Raw genomic sequence first — 20,846 nt, 5'->3', positions numbered from 1 at the left:
CCAGTCTTAACTCATTCCAGCATTAATACAAAAGTCAAAGTCCAAAATCTAGTCTGAGACAAGGCAAGTTCCTTCTGCCTATGAGTTTGTAAAATCAAGAGCAAGTTAGTTACTTCCTAGATACATTTCATGTACAGGCATTGGGTAAATACACTTGTGTTAAATGTGAGAAATTGGCCCAAATGAAGGGGCTGCAGGCCCCATACAAGTCTGAAATCCAGCAGGGCAGTCAAATCTTAAATCTCTGAAATGATCTCCTTTGATTCTCTGTCTCATATCCAGGTCGTTTTGATGCAAAAGGTGGGCTCCTATGGCCTTGGGCAGTTCCAACCCTGTGGCTTTGCAGGGTACAGCCTCTCCCAGCTGCTTTCATGGGCTGGCATTGAGTATCTGCCATTTTTCCAAGCACACAGTACATGCTGTTGGTGGATCTGTCATTCTGGGGTCTGGAGGATGGTGGCCCTCTTCTTATAGCTCCACTAGGCAGTGCCCCAGGGGAGACTCTTTGTGGGTGCTCCAACCCCACATTTCCCTTCTGTAATACCCTAGCAGAGGGCTCCATCCCTTCAGCAAACTTCTGCCTGGACATCCAGGTATTTCTATACATCTTCTGAAATCTAGGCTGAGGTTCCCAAACCTCAATTCTTGACTTTTGAGCTCACCACCTGTAAGTCGCTTGGGAATAATTTCCTCAGGTGACCCACTAGGCTTACCTGAGTTCTCTGCCTGGAGATAACTGCAGGCTTATTTCTTCAGATTCCCTTTAGGGATCTCAGTATTGCACTGCCCAGTGCAATAACCTAAAAACAGTTATCTCATATATTTTTTCTAGTCTTATGGTTGGTTGTCATGAAAGGGCTATCTGGTACCAGTTATTTCATCATAGCCAGAAGCAGAAATTCTCATCTTTGTTTTTAACCTTAAAAAAATAATCTTAACTTTGCTAAATACTTGTCTTACTTCTTAGTGGAAAACAACCATTAAGATGATTGGCAAATGATTTAAAACTTGTATCTTACACAGAACATATTTTGATAGCAAATTTTATGGCTTAGATATACACACTGGTATTTGGCAAAAGAAATGTGAAACTTACTCTCATTTCTAGATGGCTTAATGGTACAAATAACTCCAGAGACCATGAATGGCTTGCGGCTAGCTTTACGAGAGCAGAAAGACTTTAAAATTACATGCGGGAAAGTTGATGCAGTAGACCTGAGAGAATATGTGGATATTTGCTGGGTAGATTCCGAAGAAAAAGGAAACAAAGGGTAGGAATTTTTTTATTCTAAAATATAATTGATTTGAAGGAAAGGGAAGGATTAAAACATTGTATTTATTAAATTAAATATTTTGTGAATGAATATAGACTTATACAATTTATTTAAATGCTTATACTCAAATTAATGAGTACATGTTTTTCAAACATGTACCTAACTAGCCTCATGAGGTGGTGTGGTTTTTGGGCCAGGATGGTCTAATTGGGAGGGGCTCAATGATGAAACATCCATTGTGTAGCAGCATGGGCTTGATGCCAGGGCTGAGAAAAGCAAGACACTTTTTCTGTCAGATGGTACCTATTTTTGTCACATAAGTAAAAGATTCCTTTGGATGATATATACGATATTATTTTGATTCATTATAAATACAAACAACTGGATTTAATAATACATACCTTAGAGGCCTTACAGATTATTACTGCCACTCCTTCCTCTCTTCATTTACTCTTTTTTCTTTTTTTGAGATTGGCTAAGGGGTCTGGAGTGAAGAAGGAAGAAGAGGGCTGAAGGATTCCAAAATAGAGTTTTTGAATTCATGACACAGCTTTTCTATTAGGAGGCTATCTGAGGGTTTTTTGTTTTGTTTTGTTGTTTTTGAGATGGAGTCTCACTCTGTAATCCAGGTTGGAGTGCAATGGCATGGTCTTGGCTCACTGCCACCTCCGCCTCCTGGGTTCAAGCAATTCTCCTGCCTCAGCCTCCCAAGTAGCTGGGACTACAGGCACGTGCCACCACACCCAGCTAATTTTTGTATTTTTAGTAGAGATGGAGTTTCATTATGCTGGCCAGACTGATCTTGAACTCCTGACCTCGTGATCTGCCCACCTCGGCCTCCCAAAGTGCTGGGATTACAGGCGTGAGCCACCACACATGGCTATCTAAGGTATTTTAAACTTCAGGTCTGAATTGGGCATATGAGAAAGGAGATATCATTTATTGATGGAACAAAAAAAAGAGTACTACACAATCAAGAAATCTTGGTAAATGAATATGAACTACAGATTTAATTATTTTGTGTATAATTGAGATATCTTCTATTTTTTTCCCTCATTTCATCTGTTCAAATCTAATGATTTATTTCAAAAAGCACATTGGTGCTAATAATTCTATTTTATTGTTTTATTTGGTAGTGTTATCAGTTCAGTGGATGGAATATCATTACAGGCATTTCCAAGTGAAAAAATAAAACTGGAAGCAGATTTTGAAAGTGATGAGAAGATTGTAAAGTGTAGCGAGGTAACTAAGAAAGAAGGTTCCTTCCTTTTACATTCTGTGTTTCAATATGTTTTTTGTTCTTTGAACTTGGAGATTATGCATACTCAACCTCTAAATATGTATGCGAAGCTTATTATACTTTTTACGCTACACTTTGAGGCACACACATTTCCACCCCAGACTTTTATACACCAGAATTGGATTTCCATAGGGTTAGTTCAGGCTATCAAATGATGGTACTGCCATTGCCATCTTTGGATTGTGTTATGTTATTTGACCATATTTTCATTTTCCTCATATTTTACAAAAAATAAGATATTTTACTGTCATTAATTTATAATCAGCATTCACATATGAAAGTTATTTTTTTATGTTCCAATTTTTTTTAGAGGATACAAAACTATAGACTCCCAACTCCTTAGTCTACCTCCTTATTCCCCCTCACATTTATTTCTTAAGCATTCTTTGTAATTTTATTACATGTACAAAATAGAACCTACAGAGAATATAGACACAATGGAATATCATTTGTTTTATCTTACCTTCATATAGATGTTCTTACAGGATATTATACTGTTTTAACAAGGCTTTCCTTGCTACAAATTAACTTTAGGCAAAAATAGCTGAGCTATTTCCATTATTTACCATAACCTTTGGTTTTATGTTTTTACTTATAGAACAGATCAAGCTACTGATATAGAATTCTCACAACTAATGATTTTCCTGGCACTTTACATTGGAATCTAATTAAAGTTGAATTGAAAGCAGCAATTGTTGCATTTAAAAGTTACTTTTAATCTTAATCATGACTTGTTTCTTAATTAAATACATTTCAGGTGTTCTACTTTCTAAAGGACCAGGATTTATCTATTTTATCAACTTGTTATCAGTTTGCAAAAGAAATAGCCATGGCTTGTAGTGCTGCACTGTGCCCTCACCTGAAAGCTCTAAAGAGTAATGGGATGAATAAAATTGGACTCAGAGTTTCTATTGACACTGATATGGTGAGGTGTCCTTTTGTGATGTATTTTTGAAATGAATGTATTTCATATTAAAATAATCAAGTTTTTCTCCAACCTTTTATTTTGGAATGAAAGAAGGGAACAAAAATTTGTTGAGCATTAAATGTGTGCTATACAATTCATATACAGTATCTGTATTAATCTCCACAACAAACTTTTTTTTTGTAAAAGATAGACAGTAACTATTTTGGACAGTGTAGGCAGTATGGTTTCTTTCACAACTACTCAACACTACCATTATATTGGGAAAGCAGCCATTCAAAGTAGGTAAACAAATGAGTGTGGTGTGTTCCAGTGAAGTTTTGTTTACCCCATGGGGTCAAATTTGGCCTGCAGGCCATAGTTTGCTGAACCTTGCCGCATGACTACCTTGCCTTATAGATAGGTTTTAAAATTTACTTATTCTGACTAGATTCTGTATGTACCACCTCACTGGTCCTCGTATATATACACTTTCCAGATAGCAGCATTAACAATGTATTCTGTGTAACTGGTGGATTCTGGAGATAATAACTCTAGACTACAGTGTAAATGGATCCCAGTAGAGGTGTATAAAGGCAACAGCCTTGGAAATATCTTTCCTACTGTTGACATCAACCGATCAGTTCACCTCCATACTTTCCTTTATCCTCCTTCTCTGGCCAAACAATCAGTGTTACTCATTTCTTATGTATTCTTTGTGATTTTATGCATGTACAAGCAAGTAAGTGTGCATCCTCCTTTTTCATCTCCCCTCTTTTATGCATTTTTACCTCCTTTAATATATCCTAAAGATATTAATACTAGTATATATTCTTTTTAACAGTGGCATAGTAAGTAGTTGATTATATAAATGTACCATAATTTATCTAACTAGTTATCTATGCATATTTGATATATGTTGATAGACATTTAGGTTGTCCAAAATATTTTGCTTTTATATAAGTGTAAATATATCTATAAAAAATTCTGAATTGACAGGCCTGAGTATATATATTCAATAGATATTACCATGTTATCCCAAATAGAGATTATGCCAATTTATATATATTTCCTCCAGCAATTTGTGAGTGCTCTCCCCCCACCCCATCCTGTTTTTGAGACAGAGTCTTGCTTTGCCACACAGGCCTTCTGTGTTCAAGCAGTTCTCCTGCCTCAGCCTCCTGAGTAGCTGGGACTATGGGCACGCTCCACCACACCTGACTTAATTTTTGTGTAGAGACAGTGTTTCACCATGTTGGCTGGACTGGTCTTTAACTCTTGACCTCATGTGATCTGCTCACTTGACCTCCCAAAGTGCTGGGATTATAGGTGTGAGCCACTGCACCTGGCCTCCCCCACATTCTTATCAAAGAAGTATATAATCAAACTTTCAAACTTGTACAATTTGATAGGTGAAAAATATCACATTATTATTAATACACACATTATTATACACAAATTATTACTTTTTAAAGACATGCTGTCTCACTATGTTTCCCAGGCTGGTTTTGAACTCTTGGGCTCAAGCCATCCTCCTGCCTCGGCTTCCCAAATTGCTGGGATTATAGGCATAAGCCACCATGCCTGGGCTCCAGTATTATTTTTATATATTTCTCTTAACAAGGAGTGATGATTATCTTGCATGTAAAAACAATTCGTTTTCTTTGAACTTTCAGTTTAAATCTGTTAGGAAAATAAATATTCTGCATTTTTTAGGAGTAGGAATATTTATTTCTTTAACAGATTTGAACTGAAAGTTCTCTTTTTGACATCCAAGTAACTCTTCCCAACACCCAATATAGATTTTCAAAGCCAAGACTTCATTAAAATGGTTACTCTAGACATGGGTGAGTTCATATGTTGAAGATTTGCTTTTTTCCAGCCAGGATATGTTTTGCTCATAGTTCTTACTGGAAAGGGGGTTTTGTTTTTATCTCATTATTAAAAGCCCTCTTTTCAAGGAAGCATCCAGTAGCTATTTGTTATTTGAGTAAGCACTGTAAATTTTTTCAGTCAAATGTATTAAAATGTAGTTTGCACCATTAGATTCTAATATTAAATATTATTGCAATAACAAATTTGAAATATTTTAAGGTTTTTTTTTTAATACCATGGGGTTTTTAATTTAAGTAGTATCAGCAGTTATTCAAAGCCTCATCCCTCCAATTTGTTTATGTGTTCATTTAGAGAAATGTAAAGTAAGACATAGTGGCAATTTTATCTTTATGATATATGGGAAGGGACAATTATAATTTTTGTAGTAGAAGGATAAAAGAAATATAGGAGAACGTAGAATACTTTTTATAAATATATCAAATATTTAACATGCTTGAACTGATATTTTAAAATATTTCACTTATTTTATATTCACATTCTGAGCTAGATTCTACATTCACATTCACAAGATTGCTCATTTTCTTATTAAGATTTTTTTTTTTTCCAGGTTGAATTTCAGGCAGGATCTGAAGGCCAACTTCTGCCTCAGCATTATCTAAATGATCTTGATAGTGCTCTGATACCTGTGATCCATGGTGGGACCTCCAACTTTAGTTTACCATTAGAAATAGAATTAGTGTTCTTCATTATAGAACAACTTTTTTAGTGAAAGATTGAGCCATATTATATATTGCAACCTGATTTATTAAAACTAACTCCAGCACTAAAGCTGAAATGCCACAAACACTAGAAGTATAAATATGTCTGATTTTTGAAACACGTAAGCTTTGCTCTTTAGGCGGGAATGAGCTCTTCAAATCATTAGCACAATATTTAAATATCTAAAAGTTTAAAAGATCCATGATTTTTTAAGCTTTACAATTAAGTACTAAAAAGACAAGGATTTCTTTTAAGAAATTTGTAGCATTTACTGTGTTATTTAAATGCTAAGCCAAAGTATCTGCACCTCTTTATGTCAATGATGATTTTAATGAAGGCTCTTTTCAGATGTAACCTTATGAAGGAAATGTCTGTTTTGTGTATGCGCCAGTTAGAATACTGGTTTCTAAAGTCTGTCAAAATTGTATTTCAGTGGCACAAAAACCAGTTTCGAAATCTTAGACTTGTAATTCTTTGAATAAAGCTGATAACTTATTTGTATAATTGGAGTGGAGACCTACCTCCATAATTAGATAATCTCTTTTTGGATTAAAATTTTGCCTTTTTTCTTCTCAAATTATACATATATATGTATTATATATCCATATATATATAGTTTTTCCTGATTAAATGGATATTAAAATAATTGTGGGTGCTTCAGGATTTTTTGCTTCTATATTTAAGTATATTGTTTTATAGCAAGAACATATTCTGAATGTGTTTTATAAAACTTTAATAATTTGTATATAGGCAATATTTTTGTATCATAGTACATTATTTTTTTCCTCCTTTTCTTCCAAAGTATACCATTGTATTTACCACTTATGAGTGTGACTGATGACGGGCCAGATGACCCTTGAAGTAGTCATTATGTAGCAATAAATGAAGCCTGAAACAGGTTTTTTCACTTCCACTTTAATCCTTAGAAATTTCTTGACAACTCCACATATTTTCATTGACACCAATGTATAAGTATAAATTTAAATGAACTAATGCACATTTTAAATTGTTTATATGGTATTTTTTATAACAGGATATTAACATAAGTTAAATTCTATGTATTTGAAATTGTTACAGAGCTTTCCTCTTTACTTCAAACAGCAAAAAAGGGGGGCATATTGTAGTCCTGTCATTTAAGTTATATAAAAAATTTAATCATTATTTTGATGCTTTAAACATTCTTATGTGTAATATATGTTTTTGTATCAAAAACACTCATATGTTTCAAGAAAAAGAAATTATGTTAAATAACCCCATTTTAAGAAAAATGTTTATGAATCATCTCAACTTGAAGATCAAGTCAGAGTTATAACTCAGGATCAAAGGTCTCAAGCTAGGAGAGACTGAGAATGTTAATCAGTTTGGGCATATGGTTTGGACTGAATCACATCTATAATACTAGCCAAAGACAATTGGGAGGAGGATATCAGCCTTCTGAAAGTGGCTACTTCATGAACAATGTAAAATGTTGCAGATATTCAATAAAATGGCAACCTGTTATGATTTGTGAAATTTATTGAAATAGTGTAAGATGAAAACCCAATTTATGTTTTCTTAATATGGTGTACGTATTGTGCCATGTAAGTAATTACACAGTCTTAAAATAACCAAATGGTGCAGGGCTCTTCCATGATGGGATAGCTTTAGATTTGTTTTCATAAAATCTCTACATTCAATAAAATTTGGAATGATGTGCCTCAAGTATGGAAGCACATTTTGAAGGATTCTTTGCAGATGTATATATAGTATGTTTCTGAATGTGTTTGTTACTTATTTGGTCATTGGTATTTAATTTGAAATTTTAGTTTTTTAAGAGTGAAAAAATAGAATGGTTCTTTGTACTCAGTCTGCAATGATCTATTTTTGGCTTATGTCTTTTAATACTACTACTCTTTCTCTGGATTTTGAAATATGAAGTAAAATCTAGCCCATTTGTTTTATGCAGCTGTTCAACAAACTTTGTGTGTCTGTACACTTGATACATGCAGAGCACTTTACCAAGTTTTTAAACAAAAAATTTTTAAAGCAATTAATTGTTCTGACAGAATTAGACATGGGTCTTTATAAACATTCATGGATTCCATGCCACAAGTAGTACGTGCTTAAGTGCAGAGCATGCCAAGAGAAAGATTAGGATTTGGCCATGTAGGAACAAAGATGCAATTGTGGGAAACTTCCTGTTTCTGAAATTTGCATGCTAGGATATTTACATCATGTTCCTGTTGAAAACAATTCCTGATTAAAATACAAGAATAATCTTAAAACATTAAAGAGATTTTTCCAGACAATAAGGAATGCCTAGTCCAAAAGTAAAGAGAATAAGAGAAGTGAGCATGGGCCCCTACTCTGACAACCTTATGAGTGTGGGGGACAGAAATCGAAGTTCAAGGCCCATATACGGTGGTGAACCTAACAGAAGACCCTCCATACAATAAGCTGAGAGCCCCAAATAGTTTCACCTTTAGAATGATAATGAATCAGAGGTGGAAGAACCAATGTAAAAGAATAGGCAAGTTTAGAATTGCCTTAGTCATCTAAAGAATCCTAAGCATTGAACTTCCTTTAAGGTGTTCCCACACTGGTTATGCCTTCAGGTGACAGAGAAAATAAAATGTAAATCCCTTCCATAGAAAAGTAATTGCATTGTAGGCCTCAAATTACTTTTCAAATATGTCTAGTAACGTATAGTAAAAATTAAGTAGGCATATAAGGAATCTAGATTCCAGAGGCAAGAATTACTTGAAGCAATGAAAACAAACTCACAGACGTAGGTATTAGATTTGTTTTTTTAGTTTAGGGAAATAAAGGCAGGTATGTGAATATACTTGCAGGAAATGGGAAACTATAAAAAGTTGTAGAGCTAACCTGAAAAAGAACTGAATATAAACATTGCAAGAATGTACATAAAAACTGTTCTTTAAAACTCAGTAAGTAAATGTAATAGAACACAGCCAATTGAGTAGTTTAAAAACTGGAAAATAACTCAGAAGAACCTATCCACTATGCAGCATGGAGAAACAGCTGGAAAAAAAAGACCTGAAGAGAATACAGTGAAAAGTTCTAACATGTGCTTCATTAGCTTTGAGAGGAGAGGCGAGAATAGGACAGAGCAAATATTTAGATAGAATGCAGAATTTTAAAAACTGATGAAAGATACGCCCCCACACATTCTAGAAGCCAGACAAATCCCAAACAGAATAAACTAGAAAATCTACACATAGACACATAAGGCCGGGTGCAGTGGCTCAGACTTGTAATCCTAGCTCACACCTTCTCCATTGGAAGGCCAAGGCAGGAGCATCACTTGAGCTCAGGAGTTTGAGGCTACAGTGAGCAGTAACATAGGGAGACATTGTCTCTACAAAGTAATAATTAAAAAGTAGCCAGGTGTGGTGGCTTATATGTGATCCCAGCTACATGGGCATTAAGGAGGGAGGATCACTTGAGCCCAGGAGGTTGAGGCTCCAGTGAGCTGTGATCATGCAACAGAGCAAGATCTTGTCTCAAATTTTTTAAAAAGGTAAGACATTTAACAGGAAAATTGAAAATGCTAGCTGACAGAAAAGGAGTCCAAGGAACAATTTGCTCTCTCTAGTCAGAGGACCAGAAAGGAGGTTGGAGATTTTTTAATTTAATTGCACTATTCTAAGAGAGCCTCAGGAAAGATGCAGTAAGACCCACCTCCCCACCATTGGAACCATGGGTAATGACTTGGAACATTCTGGACTTTCCTTGCTCTACATCAATCCAGCAGCAGTAAAAAGGTATCACTCTTCCTTTCTCCCTGGTGCACTAGCGGCAGACATTGCAGGACAGAACACTGGCAATGGTGTAGGGAGGCTAAAGCCCAGATGTTCTAGCCAGAAACCAAGAATGGGGTTCTAGAAACCAGAGTATAGGTAAGATCACAAATAGGAGGGAACTGAAGAAAAGGAACCCTTAAATGTATGAATAAAACCCTGGTATCATCTAACCTGTGTATGTGTGAAACTGACTGGAAGCAGCTGAGCAAAGGTTCTGAACACTGAATTACAGTGCAGACCATTGTCAAGGTTTCAGATTGGCCAGTAGATGGTGCACAGTTAGGCCAAAGGACAGTTTAACAAAGGCAGTGAAAACTAACAATGGAACCACAGCCACCAAAAAAATTGCCAGGATATGTGCTCTGAAACTTAACTGGATTAATGGTCTGCTAAAACAAAATAAAAACATTCTTACGAAGATTTAAACAGGATAGAGAATCTCATAATATTCCAAATATATCCCAGAAACAATCCAAAATTACTTGATAAAGAACTAGTGAAACCTAAGCAATTCTCTAGGAAAAAGACAATGAACAAGAGCCAACTCTAAGGTTACCCAAATGTCAGGATTATCAGAGAAAGACTTAAACTAGTTATTTTTTTATTTTGAGACAGTCTCTATCACCCAGGCTGGACTGCAGTGATGCAATCTTGGCTCACTGCAGCCTCTGCCTCCAGGGTTCACGTGATTCTCCTGCCTCAGCCTCCTGAGTAGCTGGAACTACAGGTGTGTACCACCATGCCCAGATAATTTTTTTTGTATTTTAAGTAGAGACAGGGTTTCACCATGTTGCCCAGGCTAGTCTCAACCTCCTGACCTCAGGTGATCTGCCCACGTGGCCCTCCCAGAGTACTGGGATTACAGGCGTTAGCCAGTGCATGTGGCCATTAAATGAATTATTTTAATCATGTTCCACATAGAAGACATTTCTCCAAAGGAAATATATAAAGTCAAGGTAAACACTGTTGAAATAAATGAAAAGCTAAATTTAAGTCTCAGCATAGAAGCTATAAAAAGAATCAAGTGGAAATTTTAGAACTGAAGATATGGCTGGGTCTGGTGGCTCATGCCTGTAATCCCAGCCCTTTGGGAGGCTGAGGTGGGCGGATCATGAGGTCAGGAGATTGAGACCATTCTGGCCATGGTAAAACCCCATCTCTACTAAAAAATACACAAATTAGCTGGGCGTGGTGGCGGACGACTGTCCCAGCTACTCAGGAAGCTGAGGCAGGGAAATTGCTGAACCCAGGAGATGGAGATTGCAGTGAGCCCAGATTGTGCCACTGCACTCCAGTCTGGGCAACAGAGCAAGACTTCATCTCAAAAAAAAAAAAAAAAAAAAAGGAGCAGTGTGAAGAAGAGGAGGCGAGAACGACCCCCGGACCGACCGAAGCCCACGCGCCGCTGCATCCCGCGCCCAGCGCCTACGTCCCGCCGCCGTCGCCACCATGCCCAAGAGAAAGGCTGAAGGGGATGCTAAAGGAGATAAAGCCAAGGTGAAGGACGAACCACAGAGAAGATCCGCGAGGTTGTCCGCTAAACCTGCTCCTCCAAAGCCAGAGCCCAAACCTAAAAAGGCCCCTGCAAAGAAGGGAGAGAAGGTACCCAAAGGGAAAAAGGGAAAAGCTGATGCTGGCAAGGAAGGGAATAACCCTGCAGAAAACGGAGATGCCAAAACAGACCAGGCACAGAAAGCCGAAGGTGCTGGAGATGCCAAGTGAAGTGTGTGCATTTTTGATAACTGTGTACTTCTGGTGACTGTACAGTTTGAAATACTATTTTTTATCAAGTTTTATAAAAATGCAGAATTTTGTTTTACCTTTTTTTTTTTTTTTTTTTTAAAGCTATGTTGTTAGCACAGAGAACACTTCATTGTTGTTTTGGGAGAAGGGGCATATGTCACTAACAGACTGTCTCCAAAGCTGGATTGATGTGGGGAAACGACTTTCCCTTCTAGTTTTGAGAGACTTCCTCTTGGCTCCCAGGAGGAGGGATTCCCTGACTTTGACACACATGGCCACCTTGGCACACAAAAGCCTTGTGGTATGGAAAAACAAATTCGCTTTTATGTCCTCTTCTCCCTTTCCGTCTTTCAGCATAGACTTAACTCCCTTAAGCCCAGGCATCTGTTGGGACCTGACCCCCAGTCATTGGTTACCAGTGTGTCAGGCAATCTGGTCTTGCCAGTGATGCCATTGAGATGGCACCTGTCAAAAGAGCAGTGATTCCATTTCTAGATTGTGGATCTTCAGATAAATTCTGCCATTTTCATTTCACTTCCTGAAAGTCAGGGTCGGCTCGTGAAAAGTTGTTAAACAACGTGCTAAATGTGAAATGTCAACCCTCACTCTAAACTTTCCCTGTTCAGAGCATCAGATGAAGACTTCATTGGGTTTTATAGTGGCTTTCTGATTTTTGGTAGTCCATCAAAGAAGGGAGTTTGAAAGTTGTTGTATACTGTTAATGATTGCCCATGTCCTGCCTGAAATACCATGATTGTTTATGGAAAGTATCTTTAATAAAGCTGGATACAGTTTGGCTTGGAAAAAAAAAAAAAAAAAAAAAAAAAAGCTGAAAATACAATAACAAAATTTACTGGAAGGTCTCAACAACAGAATGAAGATGACTGAGGTTAGAGTCAGTAAATTTGAAGACACATGAGCAGAAATTATCCAGTCTCTGAATGACAAAGAGAAAAAAGTGAAAAAAAAGAGAAGACCTTTGGGGATCTGTGGGACAATATCAAACGGTTTAATATTCATGTCTTAGGAGTCCAAAAAGAACAACCGGAAGAAAAAATATCTGAAGAAATAATAGCTGAAAACTTCCAAACATTTTGCAAAACACAAATATTTACAAACATTTACATAGCATTATTTTTAAAGCAGGTTTACTGGCACAGCAAATCCATAAAAATGTTCACACCCAGGCACATCATAATCAAAGTGATGAAACCAAGTGTAAAGAAAATATTTTGAAAGCAACCAGAAGAAAACGACATCTATATAGGAGAACCAAAGATTTCAGTGATGGCAGATTTCTCATCAGAAACCATGGAGGCCAAGACAGAGGAGCAACATTTATAAAGTGCTTTAAAAAAGCACTAAAACTGTTGACACAGAATCCTTTATCCAGCAAATATATTCTTTAGGAAAGAAGATGAAATAGAGACATTTTCTTTCTTTTTTTTTTAAAGACAGAGTCTCACTCTGTTGCCCAGGCTCGAGTGCAGTGGCAGAATCCCAGCTCACTGCAACCTCTGCCTCCCAGTTCAACCAATTCTCCTGTCCCAGCTTCCTAAGAAGTACAGCTGATATTACAGGTGTGTGCCACCATGCCTGGCTAATTTTTTTGTACTTTTAGTAGAGATGGGGTTTCACCTTGTTGTCAGGCTGGTCTTGAACTCCTGACCTCAGGTGATCTGCCTGCCTCAACCTTCCAGAGCGCTGGGATTACAGGCATGAGCTCCTACGCCTGGCCAAAATAAAGGTATTTTCAGAAGAAGGAAAGCTGAAAGAAAGAATTTGTTGCTAGTAATGCTCCTTTAACAGAAATGCTAAAGGAAGTTCATGGGGAAGGAAGATGATTGCAAAGAAGGAAGAGCAACCAAAATGGCAAATCTCTGGATAAACCAAATAGATTTATAAGTTTGTAAAAATATATATAATTGCTGAAACAAAAAATTTATAACATTATCTGATGGGATTTTCAATGCATATAGATGTAATACAGATGAAAACTGCAACCTAACTGAGGGGACAGTAAAAGGACCTAAATGGTAAGGTTTCTGTATTTCACTTAAAGTGGTAAAACATTCTAAGTAGATTACAAAAAGTTTGGTATGTAATGATCATCTCTTGAGCAACCATTTAAAAAAAACTATGCAAGGAGATATGTTTAAAAAGCCAACATATAAAGTGGAATTTGGAAAAAAATCAAATAATTCAAAATAAGGTCAGTAAGGAAAATGAGTGTAAAAAAATAAGGTACCAACAAAGAAAATTAATGATAAAATGGTAGACCTAAATCCAGCTGTATCAAAAATTATACTAGGTTAGATGTGGTGGCTAAAGTCCGTAATTCCAACACTTTAGGAATCTGAAGCGGGGAGATCACCTGAGGCCAGGAGTTCAAGATCAGACTGGGTAATGTACTGAGGCCCTGTATCTACAAAAAATTTAAAATGAAAGAATTACCAACCATGGTAGTGCACACCTATAGTCCTGGCTACTCAGGAGCTGAGGTGGGAGGATCATTTGAGCCCAGTAGTTTGAGGCTGGAGTGAGCTGTGATCATACCACTGTACTCTAGCCTGGGCCACTAAGCAACACCCTGTCTCTAAAATTAAAATAACTAAAAATTACATTAAATGTAAATGGCCTAAATATGGCAATTAAAACACAGTGATTGGATTTTTTATTTTTGGACAGAGTTTCACTCTGTCACCCAGGCTGGAGTGCAAAGGCTCAATCCCAGCTCACTGCAACCTCTACCTCCCAGCTTCATTCAAGTGGTTCTCCTGCCTCAGCTTCCTGAGTAGCTGGGATTACAGGCTACATGTACCACCATGCCCAGCTAATTTATTTTTGTGTTTTTTTTTTTTTTAGTAGAGATGGGGTTTCACCATTTTGCCCAGGCTGGTCCTGAACTCCTGTCCTCAAGTGATCTGCCTGTCTTGGCTTCCCAAAGGACTAGGATTACAAGCATGAGCCACCATGCTGGCCAGATTGGATTTTTTTTTTACCTAAATTATATGCTATCTATACAAATCACTTATGATACAATGGTACATGCAGGTTAAAAAGTAAAAGGATGGAAAAAGATATTGCATGTAAACACTAAAAAAGAAAACAGGACAAAGCTGGAGTGGTTATGTTGCTATCAGACAAAGCAAACTTCAGAACAAGGAATATTACCCTATAATTTATTTTTAAATTTATTTATTTTATTTATTGAGACAGGGTCTCATTGTATTGCCTAGAGTGCAGTGCCTATTCACAGGCACAATCATGGCGCACTACAGCCTTGAACTTATGTTCTTAACCCATCCTCCTGCCTCAGCCTTCTGGGCAGCTGGGATTACAGCTGTATGCCACTGTGCCCAGTTCCCCTGTGATTTATTATTGCATTTCATAGACTAGATACCAAGCTGAGAGAGAGAGTAATCTGTCCAAAGTCACACAGCTAGAAATGAAATTGGAATTTAAGGGAAAACCTTCTAGCTATTGGGACTCTCTTGAAAATGAAGTAAGCTGTGTTCATGTAGCATTTTGTTTTGATTTTAAGACAGAGTCTCACTCTGTGGCACAGGTGGAGTACAGTGGTGTGATCACAGCTCACTGCAGCCTCAACCTTCTGGGCTCAAGTAATCCTCCCATCTTAGCCTCATGATTAGCTGGGACTAAAGGCACATGCCAACACACCTTGCTCATTTTTAATTTTTTTGTAGAGATGGGTTTCACTATCTTGCCCAGGCTGCTCTCAAAGTTCTGGCCTCCTCCTGCCTCAGCCTCCCAAAGTGCTGGGATTATACGTGTGAGCCACTGTGCCTGGCCTTTATTCCTACTTAGATGTCACCAAAATCAGCCCCAGACTCAAACTGGGGCCTATGTTTCACATTCTAATTGTTATATTCTTTCCCCAGTGCAGCATGTACCCTTAACTTATATAACCCTTGTTTTGTGCCAAAAAAGTAATTAGACTTATTTTTACCATAAAATTTCCAAACACTCAAAAGTAAAGGAAATAGTAGGATGAAAATCTATATACTCAGCCTACAACAATCCTCAGAGTCAACAATATCAAGATTTGCTTGTCAGGGTCCAACCGGCATACCATGACCCAGTGACAGATGAACAAATTCACTCAAACACAAATCACTAATCTCCACTGTAAGAGGGAGCTGGGGGTCTGTGGCTACTTACAGATACTCCTGAGACAGATCACAGCTACAGTCCCAACCAGCTGGTACTCTAGGCATTTATTTAGTATAGATTTAATAACAGAGGCTCTGAGTCAACACACTTACGGATAATAATTAAAGGCCAGGTTTTGAGGCCAAAAGCAAATACCATTTGCAAGTGATAATTCTGGTTGCCCTCCCCCTGAGAGAGCCATCTGGCCCATGAAGGATTAAAGGTTAGTGTTAGGACCACATGAGTAAACAAGTTATTCTGATAAACTCCTCCACATTCCCTAGTTACTTGCTTTCCTTTATCACTAAAGGTAAAGGGAATTATGCTGCCTTCAGCCGAAACTTCTACTGAAACTATGCAAACCTCTCAGCCTTCCAAGAAGGTTTGTGACTATATTCTATAATTTTACAATCTTTCCAATCATCCTGACTAATCTCCCATATTGCCTCTTTTGCTTCATCCATCCCTTCATTTCTTTGCTGGAGCATTTTAAAGTGAATATCAGACATAACCTTTTATGCCTCAAACTTCAGTATGAAGCTCTAAAAATATGGACAGTGAAGAGGAATTTTAATTGAGTCAGTTATTGTAAAATATATTAAAATATTGCAGTAATATTGTGACCAATATGTCATAAACACTTAGCAAACTGACACAGGAACAGAAAACCAAATACTGCATGTTCTCACAATTGGGAGCTAAATGAGGAGACACGTGGACACAGAATAGGAACAACACACTAGGGCCTTTTGGAGGATGGTGGGTGGGAGGAGGGAGAGGATCAGGAGAAACAAGTAATGGGTACTAGGATTTATACCTGGATGATGAAATAATCTGTACAACAAACCCCTATGACACAGTTTACCTATGTAACAAACCTGCACCTGAACCCCTGGAGTTAAAAAAAAGACAGCCAGGCACAGTGGCTCATGCCTGTAATCCCAGCACTTTGGGAAGCCAAGGCAGGTGGATCACTTGAGGTCAGGAATTTGAGACCAGCCTGAACAACATAGTGACCCTCACCTTTACTAAAAAGGCAAAAATTAGTCGGGTGTGGTGGCACATGCCTATAATCCCAGCTACTAGGGAGGCTGAGGCAGGAGAATCACTTGAACCTGAAAGGTGGAGGTTGCAGTGAGCCAAGATCATGCTACTGCACTACAGCCTGGGGTAACAGACCAAGACTCCATATAAAAAAGAAAGAAAGAAAGAAAAAAAGATTTTAAAAAAAGACTTGTTCTGCAATCAATACCATCAAGAAAGTGAAAAGACAGTCTGCACAATGGGAGAAAATATTGCATATATTTGCAAATTATCTGTTAAGGGACTTGTATGGAGACTATATAAAGAATTCTCACAATTGAAATGAGCACAGGATCTGAGAAGACATTTCTCCAAAGGAAATAGATAAATGACCGATAAGCACCTGAAAATATGCTCAGCATTATTAGTAGCAAAATGCAAATCAAGATAATAAGGTAGTACTTCCTATCCACTAGGATGGCTATAATTAAACACAGTAACAAGTACTGGTGAGGATGTGGGGAAATTGGAATCTTCATACATTGCTGATGGGAATGAAAGATAGTACAGCTGCTTTGCAAAACTGGCAGTTCCTCGCAGTTAAACAGTTACTACATGAACAAGTCGTTCCACTCCTAGGTATGTACACAGATATGTGCTCATATATATCCACACAAAACTTGTCCATGAATGTTCATAGCAGCATTATTCATAAATGACAAAATGTAGAAACAACCTAAATGTCCATCAGCAGTTGAATGGACACACATAAAATGTGGTATATACAAACTGGAATTTATTCCAACATAAGAAGGAAGAAAGTGCTGATACATGCTAAAACATGGATGAATTCTGAATGCTAAGTGAAAGAAGCCGGATACAAAAGATGAAACATACAGTCCATGATTCCCTTTACACGAAATTCCAGAACAGGCAAATTCATGAGACAGAAAGTAGATGAGTTGTTGTCTGGGGATGGGAAGGCAGTAAATGGAGAGGGATTGCTTTGGAGTGATGAAAAATATTTTATCTGAAAGGCTGGGTTAGAATAAATTCCCTTTGTATTATCTGTCAGGTGATGTATAGTTATCTTAGCTCTACCGCTGGCAGACTGCGTTTTTTGGTAACAGTGGCTGAAATTGGCAGAACTTTGTTGCTAATTCTGATCACTAATTTCGCTTCAGAAAGTAAGGAGTGAAGGAGGACTAGAAAGACAATGGATGGGAGAATCCAGTTGCTGGGAGCGTTTTTTCTGAGTGAACGCTCGTAGAGAGACAAAATAGGGGAGAGAAAACTTCAAGTTATCAGCTCGGTAATCTTGTACAAAAAGCTTTTTTTTGAGACAGAGTCTTGCTCTGTGGCCCAGGCTGGAGTGCAACCTCCACCTCACAGGTTCAAGCCATTCTCGTGCCTCAGCCTCCCGAATAGCTGGGATTACAGGCGTGCGCCACCACGCCCAGCTAATTTTTAAATTTTCAGTAGAGACGCGGTTTCATCATGTTAGCCAGGCTGGTCTCGAATTCCTGACTTCAAGCAATCCGCCCACTTCAGCCTCTTAAAGTGCTGGGATTACAGGCGTAAGACACCGCGCCGGGCCAGAAACACTGATTTTTATCAGTAACGATTCCACATCCTTTTAGGATATTACTAACATTTAAAGGAAAATATATCCAGCTTTGGAATTCGTACCCCACTCCAACAATTGCTTTCAATCGGAGTTCCATCCTCCGCCGCAGTATTCCCTAACGCAACGTTGTTTTCAGAGCTACAACGGGCTTCCGAAATCAGTCCGCGGAGCGCTTGGGAACACGAGCACGGCGGAGCGGCGCGCAAGCGAACCTGGAACGCCAGCCTCTGCGCCTGCGTGTCGCGGCTCCTATTGGCTCCGCTTCGCTGGCTCCCGCCTGGCTCTTCCCCTGCCCGAAGCCTGTGGTTTGTGTAGCGGAGTTTCCCTGTCGCCCTTGCCCGGGCCGCGGGGTCGCCAGCCGCTAGGCGCCTGCGCGGACGGCCGGCGTCGTCACCATGGCAGCACCCGCTGGAGGCCCAGGTAAGCGCCGAGAGCGCGGCCTCCGCCTGGAGGTAGGACGCTTTCAGAGCCTCCGCCGGCGGCACCTTCCCTTGGCGGGTTCCCGCGGTCCTCCTGGCTAGGGACCTGGGACCGCTCCGCACTCAGGGCAGCTCCCGATCGCCTGGCGAGGACCTTGGTTTGCGGGGTGGGCGCTAAGGGACAGGCGTTCCGGGAGGCGGAGAATGACAGGGTCAGTGTCCTTTGAGGTCGTGGTTGGAAAGCTGACCGCATGGAGGCGGTCTGGGTCAGTCGCCTGGGAGCTGGGCGAGGCTTGGGAACGCAGACGCAGGGCGGGGCCGGCGTAGTCCCGCTGTTGAGCGGGGCCTTGAAAGCTGGCGGAGCGCGACTCGCTTGTTTCCGCTTGTAATCAGGTGCTTCAACCGTCGGGCCTGCAGTTCCGTTCTTGAAGATTACAGTATCGTTTCTGTAAACTTAAGTAGTGGCGTGAGACAGCCTCAGTGACGCGGTCTTTTTTCAGTTTAGTTTTGTTTCCTAATTGTAAAAATAATACACGCTTTCACCATTCTGACTAGATGGCTGTGTAAATACAGGCTCTCTTCTGAATCGATGCAGGGTTTACACAATCTTGGAATAAAATGTGTGTGTAAGCGAAAAATATCCAGGTCCTGATAAATGCCGTTATGGAACATTTATAAAATATGTTAGTACGTGGAAGTAGGAAAAATCCCCCAAATGCTGATACCCACAAGCACCACTACTAACTTTTTGGTGTTTTCTAACAACCCTGACTCTTAAAAATAGAGTTAAGGTCATGTAAACATAATTTGAAAAGTCCTACATGTTCTCATTCTATCCCTATGTCACCAAGGTTTTTATAAACATAATTTTGAATGACTTTTATACAATTATATTGTATACAATTATATTGTAATTAATCAGTCTCCTAATATGGGACGTTAATGAATCATTTTCTGTTTTGTTAGAATTCATTCTGTAATGAACTTCTTTGCATTGTTCTTCCTTGGTTATGTTTTTGGTTTGTTTTTATCTTGGACATAATTCTTGTAGCTGAAATTACTGGATCAAAGGATGTAAACTTTTTTCTCTCTCTCTCTTTTTTGAGACCTGTGTTAAACAGAACATTTTCTTCAGACCAGAGTTTTCCTTTTTTAACCCTCGGGCTCTTTATATCAGTATAAATCCTTTTAATGCCTAGTTTTAAGAATCCAAACAAATCTGGGACAAAGTTCATGCCCGAGACTTACACCATTCTCACTCACAGGCTGTATAAATCCAGGTTCTCTTCTGAATCGATACAGAGTTTACAGAATCTTGGATAAATTGTGTGCACAAGTGAAAAATGTCCCAGACCTGACAAATGCCATTTAAAAAAAAAACAAATTCTTTTCTCATTATCGAGTTATTGATAAAGCAAATTCTTAACCAGATTTTTCCATTATATGTCATTTTCCCTTCTTACTTTAAAAAAACACATTCTCAACATAAAAAAGTTCAAAAGGCACGATAGGATGTATAGTGAAAAGTTCCATACTGGCCAGCCATGGTGGTTTATGCCTGTAATCTGAACACGTTGAAAGGCAGGAGCATCGCTTGAGCCCTGGGGTTTGGATCAGCCTGGGCAACACAGGGAGGCCTTGTCTCTACAAAAATATAAATAAATTAGCCAGGTATAGTGGTGACACATACCTGTGCTCCCAGCCACTTAGGAGGAGGCTGAGGTGGGAGAATCGCTTGAGCTGGAGAGGTCGGTGCTGCAGTGAGCCAAGATCGTGCCACTACACTCCAGCCCCAGCGACAGAGCCCAGAGCCTTTGTCTCAAAAAAATTAAATAATAAAATGAAACAAAGTTTTTCCCTCAACCAGTCAACTCCCCTCCACCTATACTTTCAAAATCAGAAATGGCTGGGTGAGTCTTTCTCACACTGTATTACTCTTAACACACACTATCCTGCTTTCCTCTTTTACTTTTAAGGACCTTGCA

General features: G+C 38.7%; 3 protein-coding genes across 17 annotated transcripts in view; all 3 read left to right on the top strand.

Annotated features, from left to right (window-relative positions):
* The window catches only part of ZFYVE16 (zinc finger FYVE-type containing 16), a 56,919-nt gene extending 49,001 nt beyond the window's left edge, over nt 1–7,918 (top strand). For 9 of the 11 annotated variants that reach the window (XM_035291284.3, XM_035291280.3, XM_078365270.1 and 6 more), the window contains 4 exons: nt 1,109–1,271; nt 2,411–2,516; nt 3,332–3,499; nt 5,922–7,918. In XM_035291284.3, coding sequence (XP_035147175.1) covers nt 1,109–1,271; nt 2,411–2,516; nt 3,332–3,499; nt 5,922–6,080 — 596 coding nt within the window. In that variant the 3' untranslated portion in view covers nt 6,081–7,918. The remainder of the gene's footprint in view (nt 1–1,108; nt 1,272–2,410; nt 2,517–3,331; nt 3,500–5,921) is intronic. The other 2 variants (XM_078365271.1, XM_054252612.2) reach the window with 1 other exon arrangement.
* A 3,302-nt stretch (nt 7,919–11,220) lies between these two features.
* On the top strand, nt 11,221–12,415 carry LOC118151488 (non-histone chromosomal protein HMG-17). The gene has a single exon (XM_035291323.3). It carries the CDS (start codon nt 11,326–11,328, stop codon nt 11,596–11,598), a length of 273 nt encoding a protein of 90 aa, XP_035147214.1. The 5' UTR covers nt 11,221–11,325; the 3' UTR covers nt 11,599–12,415.
* Nucleotides 12,416–18,717: 6,302 nt separating this feature from the next.
* Nucleotides 18,718–20,846, top strand: part of FAM151B (family with sequence similarity 151 member B) — a 65,169-nt gene continuing 63,040 nt past the window's right edge. For 3 of the 5 annotated variants that reach the window (XM_008991893.5, XM_008991891.5, XM_078365276.1), the window contains exon 1: nt 18,718–18,862. In XM_008991893.5, the coding sequence (XP_008990141.1) occupies nt 18,838–18,862 (25 nt within the window). In that variant the 5' untranslated portion in view covers nt 18,718–18,837. Of the gene's footprint in view, nt 19,074–20,846 lie in introns of all 5 variants that reach the window. The other 2 variants (XM_035291320.3, XM_035291321.3) reach the window with 2 other exon arrangements.

This window comes from Callithrix jacchus, chromosome 2 (assembly GCF_049354715.1).
Source record: "Callithrix jacchus isolate 240 chromosome 2, calJac240_pri, whole genome shotgun sequence".
Lineage (NCBI taxonomy): Eukaryota > Metazoa > Chordata > Mammalia > Primates > Cebidae > Callithrix > Callithrix jacchus.
This window is presented reverse-complemented; position numbering and strand designations above follow the sequence as displayed.